At 51.2% G+C, this 14990-nt stretch overlaps 1 protein-coding gene across 8 annotated transcripts in view; it reads left to right on the plus strand.

Annotated features, from left to right (window-relative positions):
• The first annotated feature begins 3408 nt into the window (after nt 1–3408).
• The window catches only part of ATCAY (ATCAY kinesin light chain interacting caytaxin), a 38784-nt gene continuing 27202 nt past the window's right edge, over nt 3409–14990 (plus strand). For 3 of the 8 annotated variants that reach the window (XR_012156159.2, XM_073323903.2, XM_073323904.2), the window contains exons 1-2: nt 8444–8743; nt 13954–14015. Coding sequence is in view for 7 of the 8 variants with exons in the window: in XM_073323903.2 (XP_073180004.1) it covers nt 8604–8743; nt 13954–14015 (202 nt within the window). In the remaining variant the exon portion in view is untranslated. Of the gene's footprint in view, nt 3943–6247; nt 6380–6409; nt 6753–8442; nt 8744–13953; nt 14016–14990 lie in introns of those variants that run through there. The other 5 variants (XM_073323906.2, XM_073323909.2, XM_073323908.1 and 2 more) reach the window with 5 other exon arrangements.

Below are 14990 nucleotides of genomic sequence, written 5' to 3' on the forward strand. Positions count from 1 at the left end.
TCCAGTACATTTCCCCACAGGTAATTGCCTGGCCTCCTGCCCCTTTCTGGAGCTGTTGTCCTCCAGCCTTCTTAGTATCACTCCCTCCTCCCAAGCTGGAATGATCAAGGTCTGGCTTATATAGAACCCAGGCTCCTCCCACTCCCAGCAGCCTCTGAGAGGACTGGTTAATGGCAGTCAGCTGCTTGGAGGGTCCGGGGGGGGGGGGTCCTCTCCCCATATGACAGTTCACGCTGTCACACCACGTAATGGGGCTCAGACTCACCCAGCGGCATCTCCTGCTGTGCTGGTCATCCAGGAATGAGCTCTTTTTACTAGCTCCAGAGCACCCTCTGCTGGTGTCTCACTGGCCCCTGTGTCCCTCCTGGACCCCGGTGCCCTATTTACCCAGTGCCACCCCTCCAAGCAATACCCCACAGATCTGGGTCTCCCCTCCCCAGGGAACCCCCATCCCCACCTTGCCTCAGTCTGTGGGCTACTGCCAGTCACCATCTAGCCCCCTTTCACTGGGGCCGACTGCAGACTGTATAAGCCAGTCATCATAGACAAGGGGGTTTAGACCTGCTGCCTTCGCTTACCCTTGGGCTGCCCCCTGCAACCCCAGTACCCTGCCTTAGACCATCTGCCAGGCCTGCAGCCTGGGGCTTTTCCAGTCTGGAGCCTCCCAGCTCCTCTAGCCTTCCCCAGCCTTGCTTCACCCCAGGTCCCCTGATACATCTCCCTTGACAGCTAGAGAAGATACTATCTGCTCCTAGCCCACTGCCCTCTTATAAGGGCCAGCTGGGCCCTGATGAAGCCAAGTGCGGCCTGACTGGGGCATGGCCCCCAGCTGAGGCTGCTTCTCCCAATCAGCCCTGCTTTTCCTTCCCTGCCACAGCCCTCTCCCCGGGCGGTCTTAAGCCTTTTAAGGCAGGAGCGGGTGACCACCCCGCTACACACCCGTATAACTTATTCCTCCAAAGGAAGCGGAACAAGCTATATCTGTATAAGGCCCTTTTATACCAGTATAACTGCGTCCACATTAGCGGTTGTAGTGGTATATCAGGAAAAAAATCACAGTCTTAATTGACATCATTTTACCAATATAAAATCAGTGCTTCTGTGTAAGGAGAAGAATAGTGCTGCACTACCTCCCGGGGTGTCGTGAGACTAAAGAGTGTGAGATGCTCAGATACTATGGTGATGGAGGCGGGATAAGTACTTGAGACAGTGAGATGGAAATTAACAAACCCCTGTTCGCCAATTCTCAGCTATACTAACGCCCTGATCCTGCAAACACAGGTGCATGTATGGAACACTACTCACAGGAGTCGTCTCATGAAGATCCATGGGGCTAGTCATGGGAGTTAAAGGTAAGCACTTGCATAAGCATCTGCAGAATCAGGGTCTGAAATAACGACCAGGTGAAATAAAAATGCTGAAAAGAAAATTGATCAATATTTTTTTAACGCACAACAACATGAAAAGAGAATGAATACGTCGTCTCAGCAAAGAAGGGATTTAAAATATTTTGGCACAGCAAACAAGGTGGGAGTGATTAAATCCAGGATCACATATTTTTAGCAAATGACCAGACTGAGATAGCTCAGTGGTTTGAGCATTGGCCTGCTAAACCCAGGGTTGTGAGTTTAATCCTTGAGGGGGCCATTTAGGGATCTGGGGCAAATATTGGGGATTGGTCCTGCTTTGAGCAGGGGGTTGGACTAGATGACCTCCTGAGGTCCCTACCAACCCTGATATTCTATGATCCTAAGAAGCAGAACAGAGCCAAGAGTTAAGTGAGCAAGAGCCAGTAGGTGGCATTCATAAGCTTTGCATGAGGTGTCAATTGCTGCAAAAGAGGAAAATGTTTCTTGTGCAAAAACAAAACAGAAGAAAACACTGAAATGTTCCTCTCGGCTGGATATTCCCACACCACTTTGATCAGCAATATCTGAGCTGTCATGTTCTAAAGTGACCCTTCGTCTCATTGTCCCAGATTGGTCTTGGGAAAGTGTAGTGCCTAGGAATTGGGTAGTTTGCCTTTAAATAGTGTGTGAGCTTCCTGGTCTTCTCCTGCAGAAGCCACCAAAACCTTACAGGGCAAGGGTGCGTATGTGTAACGGGGGTTTGTATGTTTGTATATACTGCAGTTAGTGTTTGTAGTTGGAACCCAGCTCTGCCGTAGTTAAGGTTTATGCTTAATGTTGTGTAAAGAGCAAAGACACATCAGATGGACTCCTACTTCGCAAGTGACCAGCCACTCCCTCCTGCTCCTCCCTCACTTTGCTCTTCAAGACACGCTCCTCCTGAAAAGCCTTTCAGTCATGATCGCTGGCAAGATTCCTGCCCCAAAGCCTCCAACTCATCCTGGCAACTCTCCCATCAGCAGGTGAAATGCAACCATCAGCAGAAGGGTAGCTGGGATCCAGCAGGACCAGCGTGGACTTCAGGGCTGTGCATGATGGGGCTGGCACCAAACCAGCGCAAAGAGACGGAGGGACATGGGTATGGCTAAGAAATGCGGAACCCTGCCCAACCCGTCTTTGGCATGCCACCCCAGTGACCCCTCCTAGTGGAACCCTGACCATTCAGCTGCTCCTCGGACCTTGTATGCATGTGCAAGGATGGGGCTGGAGGACCAGATTTGCTCAGTAGTTCCATCAGCATAGTATAGCATCTAGCTAGAGGATTCAGTAAGGAATAGGGGCAGGACGCATGATCTCAGAGACTATAGCTTGACTTGATGTGCTGGATGCAGGCAGCTGGGAGCCAGTCCGTTAGCTGTGGGGCAGGGACCACCTTCTTGTCCTGTGCCTTTACAACCCCTCGCGCAGGGGGCCCTGCTGCGTGTCTGGGGCTCCTAGGCCCTACGGTGATACAAATCATCAATAATAATTAATTAATCAACGGACGTGTGCACCTCAGCAGTAACACCTGGCATTCAAAACAGCATTTTCCTGGAAGCCCAAGGAAAGTTTCCAAAAAGCTGGCTGAAACAGAAGCAGGGATTTTCATAGGCGCCTAAGGGAATCGGGCACCTGCTTCCCATTGACAGTGGGGTTTGGACACCCTAGACCCCTTTGTTAACCCCCACCCCAGCCTAAATCTTCAGCTGGTGCCATTTCCACTTGCCATCTGCTCTGGGCTGCATCTGCACAGACCTGCGTTCCATCCTCCCCGTTCCTTAGAGCCGATTCTTTTCAGCTCCCTCAAAGCCCTCTGGAGGTCCGCACTACCCCAGTGGCCCTCCTAGCCACCCCCACTCCAGCTCCCAGCAGCAAGAAGAGCCCCTCTGTTCCACGTGCAGAGAGATGCTGAGGGGAAGAGGGCGCACTGTGAGACTGGGGACAGAGAACCTGCTTTGGACCACTCCGCCTTTGGCTTTCCTTAGCCAATGATGCTCTACTTTAAACAGCTTTTCCCCCGCCCCTCTCTTCCTGGGCCGGATCCTGCCAGGGGCTGGGGGTGCTTAGGATGCCAAGGGAGAGGCTGTGGAGACATTTGCTGTCATCTATCCAATCAGAGGAGCCGCGGCACTGAAAAGGGGGGTGCTTTATGCTGCTAGCTCTCCACACCCCCACACCCCTCCCCTTCCTTCCCAGCACACAAAAGCAGTGCAATTAGCTGTCTTAAGGGAGCTGGGGCTTAGCCAGCTGTGAGCTGCAAATAATCAAATACCTCCGAGGCAGCCCCCGGGCAGAGCAAGCAGCGGTGGCTGCGGCCGTGTTAAGAGAATACAAATAACTGCCATCCATTTCCAAAGCAAAAGGCCAGCTCCTGCACTGAAGGCCAGCACTGATGCAGCTCCTTGTTCCCCAGCTGCGACAGCCTTTCCCAGCGGTATTTTTATTCCAATCCTGGACGTCCTAAGGAGCCCCCTGCTACCGAAGGAGGAATGCCCAGCTGGAATACAGGAGAGAGCTTCTTTGTTCCTCAGTAGCAAGAAGAGACCCTCAGAGGGTAAGTACAAGATGCCCTCCGTGCTTCCCTTCTGCTGGGGAAAGGGTTGATGATGGAGACCCCAGGTCCAGCTCCTGGGGTGTTTTTTCCTCCATCCTGCTTTGAAGGGGTTGGGGAAGGGGGATTAGAGCTCTGGGATCTGCATGGGCGCTGGGGCATGGCTGGTTCCTACATGCTAGGAAATCATCCGTTAGCACAAATACGCTCCTTTCCCAAGCAGCGCATCCGGCAATGCACCAGGATAAAGACAAATATGTAATGCAGGAAGCACTGCACAGAGGGAGGGAGGGTGGGGAGAAGGCAGTAACCCTTCGCCACACAGCTCTCCGCCAGCCTCCTCCGGGGCTGGCTCCCACCTCTGACAATGCCCACAGTAAATCCGAATACCGGATTTCCTTGGTGATCCATAGAGCTTCACCCCCTTAAAGCAGCAGGCAGACAGAACTGCATTCCCACTCATCCATCATCATGGAGGCCCCCTTTAGAAAGGACACCAGAACCGCACTGGCTCTCACAAACAGCATCGAGTGGGCCAGAGGAGCAACACTGGCTTTAGTGGGGTCACTCAGGCTTGACGCTGATGTAACTGAGCCTGGGATCTGGCCGGTTGTATTAAAAATACATTCCTATTTGGCCAACCCCTAAATACGCAGACACCTCATGTATATTGGATCCTTTGGATTGAGCCTGAACATTCATGTACCTTTCATGCTGACCGTGCTTATGTGCAGGTGTGTCATGTCAGTTATTCAGCTCCGGCAGTGGGCTTGATCCTGCTCCCTTTAACTTCAGCTGCTATTGAGATCAATGGGAATGGAATCCGGTCAAGAGAGGAGTATATGGGGCCTTGCTAAAGGATCTGACAACATGCAGTCCTGATCCTGAATCCTTGCACACTCTGAATTCCTACTGACTTCATTTCGAGCTTTAAGTGGGCCAGGAATATAGGGTCAGACCCGAGATAGGACGGGCACGATTCTCATGGACCGGCAGTGTAAAGGGGTCACAAAGCAAGAGTGAGCTACAGTCACTCTGAGACCCCTTCACACTGCCAGAGGCCTGAATGTAAATGAGAACTAGGCCCGGGGGTCCTGGTTCTGCCTTCCCTTGCACTAGCGTGGCTCAGGAGTGACTGCACGGAAGGGAACGGAGTTACATCAGTATAAACCACATGGAAGTGGGCACAGAGCCAAGGCCCCTACGCAGACATGTCCCTGTATGGTTTGACATACGGTTTTATAAAAATGGGACCCAGGACAAGTGATGAATGCCACAAGGCTACCGGGTGTATCTCCTGAGTGAAGAAGAGCCAGCGTCTTCCTCACAGGAGGCCTTCCTCCTAGGCCCCTCTCTTCCTCTCTCAGTGCTGGGGGCTTAGTTGAGTTGCAAACACAGAACATCACCCAGAAATTGCTCTGTGCAACAGAAGAGATTCACATCCACAGGAGACAGCCAAATGGAAACCGGTGTCACTGGCACACAACCTGAAACCGATCTTGTATTGTTGTCCTTTAAACCTGTATTGCATTTCCATTGGCGATCGTGCTGTTAACGTCAATATTAGCAGTACGGCAGAATAAAATCGGAAAGGTGAGCCTATACCCCACAGAACGGAGCGTGTTGGGTCCCTGCGGATCCCTTCAATGGCTCTGCTCAGAACTAGCATCTCAAAGGGCGATCGATAAGTAGTTTGCTGTGGTCGCGTTTTATACAGAGCCTATGCTCCAGGACCAGCTGATTTGTTTTTATCAGGGGGGTCAGTAGCCCCAAAATACCATGCCCCGGGGCTCGCTGGCTCATAGAATCATAGAATATCAGGGTTGGAAGGGACCCCAGAAGGTCATCTAGTCCAACCCCCTGCTCGAAGCAGGACCAATTCCCAGTTAAATCATCCCAGCCAGGGCTTTGTCAAGCCTGACCTTAAAAACCTCTAAGGAAGGAGATTCTACCACCTCCCTAGGTAACGCATTCCGGCGTTTCACCACCCTCTTAGTGACAAAGTTTTTCCTAATATCCAATCTAAACCTCCCCCACTGCAACTTGGCTCATGCTTTTATAAAGCCATCGTGTTTTCTGTAGAAAGTCGATGCAGTCACGTCAGATCTGAACATTCCCCCACCCCGACCCATGTCTGGAGCTAAATTTTCCAAATGGCTTCTGATGTTGGAACAGACCAGAATCAAAACCCTGGACTCCCATGCTCCTGAACCATGAGGGGGCTGAGGGTGGGCTGCAGTTCCTGAAGGGTGTAGCTTTATGCTCAGCATTCAGCTTGTTGCCCATGCTGCCATGTCTCCTATTCCAGACCGAGCCCCTCGGCAGGTGAAGCCCAGTGCGGCCAGAGTCTCTCCCCAAGCGCGATGGGCACCACCGAAGCCACGCTGCGGATGGAGAATGTGGAGGTGAAGGAGGAGTGGCAAGACGAGGACTTCCCCAGGTCTGTTCTGGCAGAGCTGCAGCTAGAGGCCAGGGAGAATTATACTAGAGAGCAATAGGACACCTGGGTCTGACAAGCAGGTTCTTGCAAAGCTCAGGCAAACCATCATTCAGAGAGCAGCGATTTTGCAAGGATGGCTCACAGCCCTTTTTGAAATGTTTGCGGGGCAAGAATCTTGCAACACACTTACACCTCTTGGACACTCAGATATCAGGGTGAGGGGCACAGTGGTCATGTGATTGTTAGCAAGCTGGACATGCCTCCTTCTCTTGTCTAACGTGCCGGGAGTATCTCCTCAAAGAAAGCAATTCTGCACGTACTTACTCAAGCGAGCAGCCCCAATGAGGCGATTGAAGTCAATGGGACTATTTGTGTGAGTAACTGCTACGCGATGCTATAATGAGTTGTAGAATCAGGTCCCAACTGATCCCCCACCGGGGCTGTCAGACAGCCATGTAGAGAAAGACGGAGTTGCATCTGCTCGCATCCAATCCGAATTTTTGCCTCTGGCCCCTAGCACAGAACCCATCTCTCCCAGCTCCAGTCTTCGGCTTGAACCCAGCACCTGGCTACACCCATGCGTATCACTCGGGACACACCATGCAGCTGGCGCTGATGAATGGGGTGGAGCGGCGCGGCCTGAATGCTGTGGGGATGCCTTTCAAGTAGCGATCCTCTCTTCCCAGCTGCAGCGGAATTGCTACTGCCAGGGCTTCAGCCACCCTCTGTTCATAGGACAGTGGGCCCGCTGTGTAATTCGGCCTGTTAAGTGCAGTACCCTGGCAAGGCCAACCACTGTAGTCAGAGGTCTCCTGTCCTCCTTGTTGTTAGATGATTAGCTTAGTTCTGTTCATGCAAGTCCCAGCTGCAGGGCTAATCTAAGCACCTCTGTCTGCAGCCCACGGTACCCCGCTCGTTTTTGTTCACTCGTCGTCCTCCCCATGCACAAGAATGAGACTCAGCCAGGCCTTTGTGTTGCTAGAAGATGGGAACAGCCCTCGCTTATTTCAGGGAGGGGCAGGGGGCCCCAAGCTAGCAAAGAGCTCCTGAGAAAGCAAGTTAGCCCTGAGCCGGAGATCTGCTGCAAGACCGGACGGCAGTCGTAACTCCCCCAAATGTTGTCGTTATTTCTATTACAGAAGCATCTAGAGGAACTAGGATCCCAACTGAGCTCAGAAACCATCCCCCTGCATTGTGTTTGGTGCTGTACAAACACAATGGCCAACAGGCCCACGTCTCCTGAGTCCCGAGCCAGTGCACTAGCCACTAGGTCACACTGCTATGATGATGCAGGAGCCACAAAGCTCCATTTTTTCCAGCTGTGGCAAATCCGCTCTCTTGTCATAGTAACGTAGCACTTCTCTTAGGTTTCACCCCTCGATCTCAAGGTGGGTCGATAGCCTTTGTTCCCATTTTGCAGAATAGGAAAACCGAAGCACAAAGAGCTTAGGTGACATACCCAAGGCCACGCAGCAAATCAGGGGCGGCATTGTGAACTGAGCCCCAGTGTCTGGAATACCAGGCCCCCTGGCCGAGCTGCCAGACCACACTCCCGCCTACTGCATAGGGATTAAACAGGGAAAGAGGTTAACCTTTAATGTAAATAAAACCTAACCAAGCCTGTCAGCTGACACATGAGCCCCTGCTGGACTGGCAGAATTTAGCTGGCGTTGGAGAATTGAGTTAAAGATATTTTCACACTCCAATCACAGAGACTGTCCCTTCCGGCTTGCCTTGGAGCCCGGATGATGTGCTGAGCAACTGTATTTGCTTAGCGGCCATTAGCCCCTCTGGCTACAAAGGTGCAGGCGGTCCCTACAAAGATCCCCGCTGGGCGAAGTGAATTCAGCGCCTGACAAAGGGCGGAATGTGAACGTTCCCCGTAGCCAGCCGGTTCTTGGGGTGAATTTCCTGTTCCCTGGTAGCAAAGGGGTGGTGTCCACTGCTACACAACTGGGCTGAGCTCTGTCACCCAGGCTGAGAATGACCTAAGTGGCACCAGCAAGGAAAGACTGCTCCCTGAAGGTTTAATCTCCTGGCTACAGTATGTCTCAGCTGTTTGTGTGACTGCAGTGATGCTGTAGTGATGCTAGAGGGTGGATGCAGGAGCATGCTCACTGTGTCACTAGCATCCATCTAATCCACAGCAGGGGCACAGGGGAGCAGGTGCCTTATATGGTGAAATTGGCCATCAGCTGATCAGTACAGAGCAAAATGGTGGCCCATGACCCTTAGAAAAGCTGCTTTATTCAGGAAACTCTGGAAAAGGGGAAAGATTCTTCAGCTAGCTGTGTGGGAAGGAAAACCCAAGGGCAGACTTACCCTAGGAAGTGGGAGACAGCAGTCTAAGCATCCTTTGGAAAGGTAAGGAAGACCCCGTACTTCTGACTTTTAGACAGATTCTATTGCTAAATTAAAAGGATCTGAAATCCCCCATCAGCTTCATAAACCCCTGAGCCTCACGGCAGCAGGTATTTTGATACGCCCACGCCAGATGGCTTTTTTTTTTTTTTTTGACAGTGCATCACCCAACCGTCAAGCATCAGAGGGTCAGATCACAGTCACAGAACCAACCAGGGAAAGAGAGAGAGAGAAAGACAGACAGACAGAAAGTGTGTGTGTGTGTGTGTCCATCCACACGCATACATGTGTGTGTGTGTCCGGTAGATCTTTTGCACTGATCTAGGAATATTCTTATTTCTTACCAGTTTAGGGTACAGCTGTCTGCTGGGCTCTGGGCTGGACCTTAGAAACAGGGCCAGTGTGCCTTTAATCAGAACTCGTACACTCGTTAATATACAACAACCTGGCTCCAAGGGGATGATCCCTTCGTCTGAATGTTTATACAGTTTAATTTGATGGCTGTGGTGGTGTGTCAGTTTAAAAGGCAGTCTCCGTAGTTCTATAGGGCAGTCTATCCCCCTTGCTTGAACGTACCAGGTAAAACAAGCATATGGGTTGCTCTGAGACTGGCCTGTTCTGTGGGGCTCTGTCCCTGAACTCGCAAATCTTCACCCCACAGCCCCTCGCAGGCACTGGGCAGTGGAACACAAATTCTAGTTCGGGTTATTAGGCGCCAGGCAGAAGGAACACAGCCTGGTGTTTTGCCCAGTGTGCTGCGCTTCAGAACACCATACATCATTCATGCGCCCGCGAGAGCCTGCGTAGCTCAGCCGGGCAGACTACAAGGGGACGTGGCGAGACGTGCTGCTTAACATATGCAACGCGTGGGCCAGATTCTGATCTCATTTACACCCGGGTAGATCCACTGGCTTCCTTGAAATGATGCAGGACTCGCACCAGTGTGACTGAGTGCAGACTCTGGCTCTGGCATCTAAAAGCAAAGCTTTCTGTTACGTTGGCATGGCTGAACCTCCTGCTAGTGGCGACCATCTTGCAGAAAAGGGAGGTTTACGGTGCAAGCTGAAAGTCAGAATCTGCCTCTGGAGCTGTGACCCGGGGCTGCTGTATTGCTCAGTGCTCCCCGAGACATGGCTGTAAATTCCTGGGTAGGGAAATGATATGGCGTGCCTGGGTCCTATTTGCCTGTATTACAAACCACTGCACCTTTTGTGGGGGGAGGAGGGGGCTCATCAGTTTCTGCACAAGGAAGGGCCAGGATAGAAATGGGGGAGTCTTGAGCCAGAGCATAGCATGGAGGTGCCGAGTTCTCCTGAGTTTTAAGGCCACTGAAAGAAAAGGAGTACTTGTGGCACCTTAGAGACTAACCAATTTATCTGAGCATAAGCTTTCGTGAGCTACAGCTCACTTCATCGGATGCATACTGTGGAAAGTGTAGAAGATCTTTTTATACACACAAAGCATGAAAAAATACCTCCCCCCACCCCACTCTCCTGCTGGTAATAGCTTATCTAAAGTGATCACTCTCCTTACAATGTGTATGATAATCAAGGTGGGCCATTTCCAGCACAAATCCAGGGTTTAACAAGAACGTCTGAGGGGGGGCGGGGTAGGAAGAAACAAGGGGAAATAGGTTACCTTGCAACCAGTCGGAGAACACTTCAATCTCTCTGGTCACGCAATTACAGACATGAAAGTTGCGATATTACAACAAAAAAACTTCAAATCCAGACTCCAGCGAGAAACTGTTGAATTGGAATTCATTTGCAAATTGGATACAATTAACTTAGGCTTGAATAGAGACTGGGAGTGGCTAAGTCATTATGCAAGGTAACCTATTTCCCCTTGTTTTTTCCTGCCCCCCCCCCCCAGACGTTCTTGTTAAACCCTGGATTTGTGCTGGAAATGGCCCACCTTGATTATCATACACATTGTAAGGAGAGTGATCACTTTAGATAAGCTATTACCAGCAGGAGAGTGGGGTGGGGGGAGGTATTTTTTCATGCTTTGTGTGTATAAAAAGATCTTCTACACTTTCCACAGTATGCATCCGATGAAGTGAGCTGTAGCTCACGAAAGCTTATGCTCAAATAAATTGGTTAGTCTCTAAGGTGCCACAAGTCCTCCTTTTCTTTTTGCGAATACAGACTAACACGGCTGCTACTCTGAAACCTGTCTTTAAGGCCACTGACTCCCTGGGCCCCAGTCACCTAATCTCTTGGCATCAGGTTCCCCACCCAGATAAAGGCCACAATCATACAGGAAGGGTTCATTAGTTAGTCTCTGCAAGGTGCCTTGACAGGGTGGGGTGGGTATAATAGGCCGGGGGGGCTGTGCTTCCCCTGGTCCTACCCCCAGTTGTGGGGTTTTGGGGGGGGAAGTTTTTGATTTATTATGCCCCAGGCAGGTTCCAGGGCGGCTGAGGAGGTGGTATGTGCTATTCAGCTTCCTGGGTTCCTCTCTGGACGGAGTCGCAAATACCGCCTCCTCAGCCGCCCCAGAACCTGCATGGGGCATAGCAAAAGCTTCTTCCAGACCAGAGATGCTTTCCCCCGGGCGGCTTGGGGTCTGGGGAGGGGCGACCCAGCGTGGCTGCAGCGGGCCCGGGACTCTTCTGGGCAGGTGCGGGGTCCGGCTCGGGGCTTCGGCCAGACCGGGGCTCCTCCGGCCGAGGGATTCAGGGCTCCTCTGGGCACAGCGGGGATGGGGCTCTGGCTGCGAGGGGGGGCAGGCAGAAGGGACGGAGCCAGGGCTAGCCTGCCCAAAGGGGGACTCTACCCACCACCCCGGGCCTTGAAGAGAATGAGTGAAAGGCAGTTGCCGGGGTATGGTTCAGGTTAGGGCTGTGGTGTAGCTCGCAGCGTTGTGGGTAGAAAAATTGCAAAGTGATGTAATGGGCCAAATTTTCCCCCCCCCCATCTTCCTTGGGCAGAAGTATAAAGTCAGGCCGCAAATAACCGGCCCAGGGTGGGTGCTGACGTGCCCAGAGTGTCTGTTCACTTTACACTCCAAGGCTTCCTTCTTGGCAGGACACTTGCTGTTTGGGGGGCCCTTCAGGGAAGGCCGGGGCGGGGGCTGTGGCTCAGTGAATGCAGCAGCCAAATCCACCTGCTCTGAGTGGCTGAGCTCCCAGGCTTCTGCGTGGCATCATCTTTAGTCCATTTCCCCGTCCGGCTGTCAAGGGGCCCACACAAGGCCGTGCTGTCTGGGCTGCAAATGCAGCCAGGGAAGGGTTAAATCCAAACCAGGAACTTTAAATGAAAACCCAGGAGAACATTGCAATGCGTAAAACTTGACAACAGCCCGGCTGCTGCTGTGCTAAGACCACAACCTATCATGCTGGTCTCATTGTTTCCTCGTGCGCCTCCATCGGACTGTCCCCATCTGCTGTGTCTTGTCTTACACTTTGATTGGAAGCTCCTTGGGGCAGGGACCATCTCTTTGTTCTGTGTTTGCCTAGCACAATGGGGCCCTGGCCCATGACTGGGTCTCTTATGTGAATACTTTGTTATTATTATTAGATTCGGGGAGGAGCCTCATCTGGGTGGGCAAGGAAACAAGGGTGTAAGGCACTGTGCAAGAGTGAGAATGACTAAACAATACCTCCCTACAAGAATCCACCAAGCAGAGGAGTGAACAGGTCTTCCAGGTTCAGCAGCTCTGCTAGAATCTCCTGTCCGTCAACATCCCATCTTTAAGGTTGGCAAAGGGGAACTTTCAGTGGAGGGTTAACACAGCAGCCATCAAATATTTCAGAGACTCCTTCTGCAGAAGCTAAGCGTTCCCCAGACCTTAGTTCCTGAAGGAGCCTCCTCCATTAATAGATATGACATGGACAGACACTATTTCGTTGGTGTTGGTCCTGCTTTGAGCAGGGGGTTGGACTAGATGACCTCCTGAGGTCCCTTCCAACCCTGATATTCAATGATTCTATGCAGATGATGAATGACGGCTTCCTACTAGGTATGTTCCTCACGTGTATCGCAGGGTTAATTCACACACTGCTGGGGGCTTTAATTTAGTATCTGAAACATCAAACTTAGAATCTATAGATTCCCCAGTGCCACGAACTCAAATCCCTGTAGGTTTGACGCAACCCTTCATCCTTCACAGGACATGAACGTGGGTTTCATGCAGTTTAATAAGGGAGAGTGAGGATGTCTCTTGGCACTTTTGGGGGGTGAAAGAGAGTTTGCTCTAGTCCATTGGCTAAAATGTCCACTCTCCTTGCTGGGTGGCAGCTGGGTGTCTGGCTGCTGCCTCGCACCCCAGAAGTGGCTGCATTTCAGTGGGGATGCGATGTGTGTGTGTGTTCATATAGATAGCTCCTAAAGCACCTTGGGATGCAAAATGCTATAAAAATAAATGGCAGTTGATTAGGTTGTTCCCAGTCTATTCCAGATGGGATGGACCCAACTCAACTATTGTGTCTGGTTGAAATGTATGTGGCTCAAAGGTGTAGAACTTGCACATTTTCCCCAGTGCTCTCCAGTGCATCAACAATGGAAAGACCTGCTATCGATCTCTCACTCCATTGTGGGTGGCACCGTCTGCCATGCGTATAAGGTCAGGGACGTAAAGCCAGCTGAGCCATAGCTTCGTAGCTCAGTATCAAGTATTAGCTTCTAAAGCTCCTCATACTCTGAGCTGAAGGCCTCTTCTGACCCTACATCCCAGCCCAGCAGTTAGGGTTGGCCAAGGTAGATCTATTGTTCTCCATCCCTAGATTTACATTGAACCAGTCTTGGGCAAGGTCTTTCTCAATCCAGAGCTCTTTGCATTGAGACTCTCTTCACTGGGATCCTTCTCTGGCTACTTATTTTGGATACATGGCAGGTCCTATCTTCTTTGGCTGGTCTTTTCTTGTCCATTTTTGGCTCGCTTCAGAGCTTTTTGCACCTATGACCCATTTTCCCCTCTACTCCTTTGCATTCATTGGGAATTGATCTCTTTTGCTGGGGAGCTAGGTAGGAGGAGGCATTGACTTGAAGATAACTGGTCCTGTCCTATTTGGTATTAGGGTGGGGGACTTCTTCCTGATGGATTTTTAAATGATGTTGTACCTTGAACTTGATAAATACTATGGGCCTAATATACTTATAGATAGTCGTTACGAAGCGCAAGGAGCTGGGATGAACGGACTTTAATAGTGGCATCTCCTGCTAATTATGCTCTCTTTGCCTCCTGGACCCTTTGCTTTGGCTGGTTTGCAGACCCCTCCCAGAAGAGACAGGAATGGACTCCCTGGGCAGACCCGCAGATGAGAACACATCCTGTAAGTATCAGCCTTGCCTTGTTGGGCTTCGAAGAGGGTATTTTGCTGAGCCCAGTGGGCAGCAGGCCATGGTTAGAGAAGAGAGAGAACAAATTTCCCTCAAGTCTCAGCAAAAAATCTTGCGTGTGGATCAAAACTAAGAACCATTTGAGTGTGTTACAGATTCACAACAAGTGGGGGAAACAGGCATTGTCACAGTGCTGAGCACTCCCATGGACTCCTACTGGAGTTGTGGGTGCTCAGCCCCTTCGAATTATGTCCCACCCCTCTCAATTTCCTTGAATGGGATGCCCCATGGCTTCCATCCATCTGGCAGCCGGCCGGGGACACAGCTGTGCCCGCAGCCTCGGTGAGTTGCTGCAAAGCAGTAGGAAGAGTTTGAAAAGCCAGATGCTCATTGATAAGCTGAGCAATTGCTGCCATAATCCACTTTGCTCAGAACAGAGTTCAGACCGGAACGCTCATTGCAGTTATTTGATTGAGCTTTGCCATGCACCTGGACGCCGACAGAATAGAGCAGATACCACAGCTACATACGCCCCACGAACAGAGCCAGAATATTATTTAGCACTTGTTTAATAGGGAGAGGAGAGGAACCCTAAGGATCAATCCTTATTAATATCTATTGCTGTGGCAGCTAGGAGCCCCAGTCCTGGGCCAGGACTGGGTGCTATACATCGTGCTAGGCGCTGCACAAAGACAGTTGCATTAGTGGCCCCAGACCTCTTTGTTCCCTCGCTTTATTTTATCCGGTTAGTTTATCCTTTAAGTAAAAGTTGTTCTGTTCACCCCCCTGTGCTTTGAGCTCTGCAGCTTTCGTTGTGGTTGGCTATGGATAGTAGACGTCCCCTAAGATAAGAGAAGCATGTTTAGCATCATAGACAGGACTTGAGAGAACAAGTGACTGAGCTAAGGCCCTACCTGGAAGTCAGTGGCAGAGCCAGAATGAGAACTCAGGAATTCCTTCATCGCAGC

This window comes from Lepidochelys kempii, chromosome 25 (assembly GCF_965140285.1).
Source record: "Lepidochelys kempii isolate rLepKem1 chromosome 25, rLepKem1.hap1, whole genome shotgun sequence".
In the NCBI taxonomy this organism is placed as follows: domain Eukaryota; kingdom Metazoa; phylum Chordata; order Testudines; family Cheloniidae; genus Lepidochelys; species Lepidochelys kempii.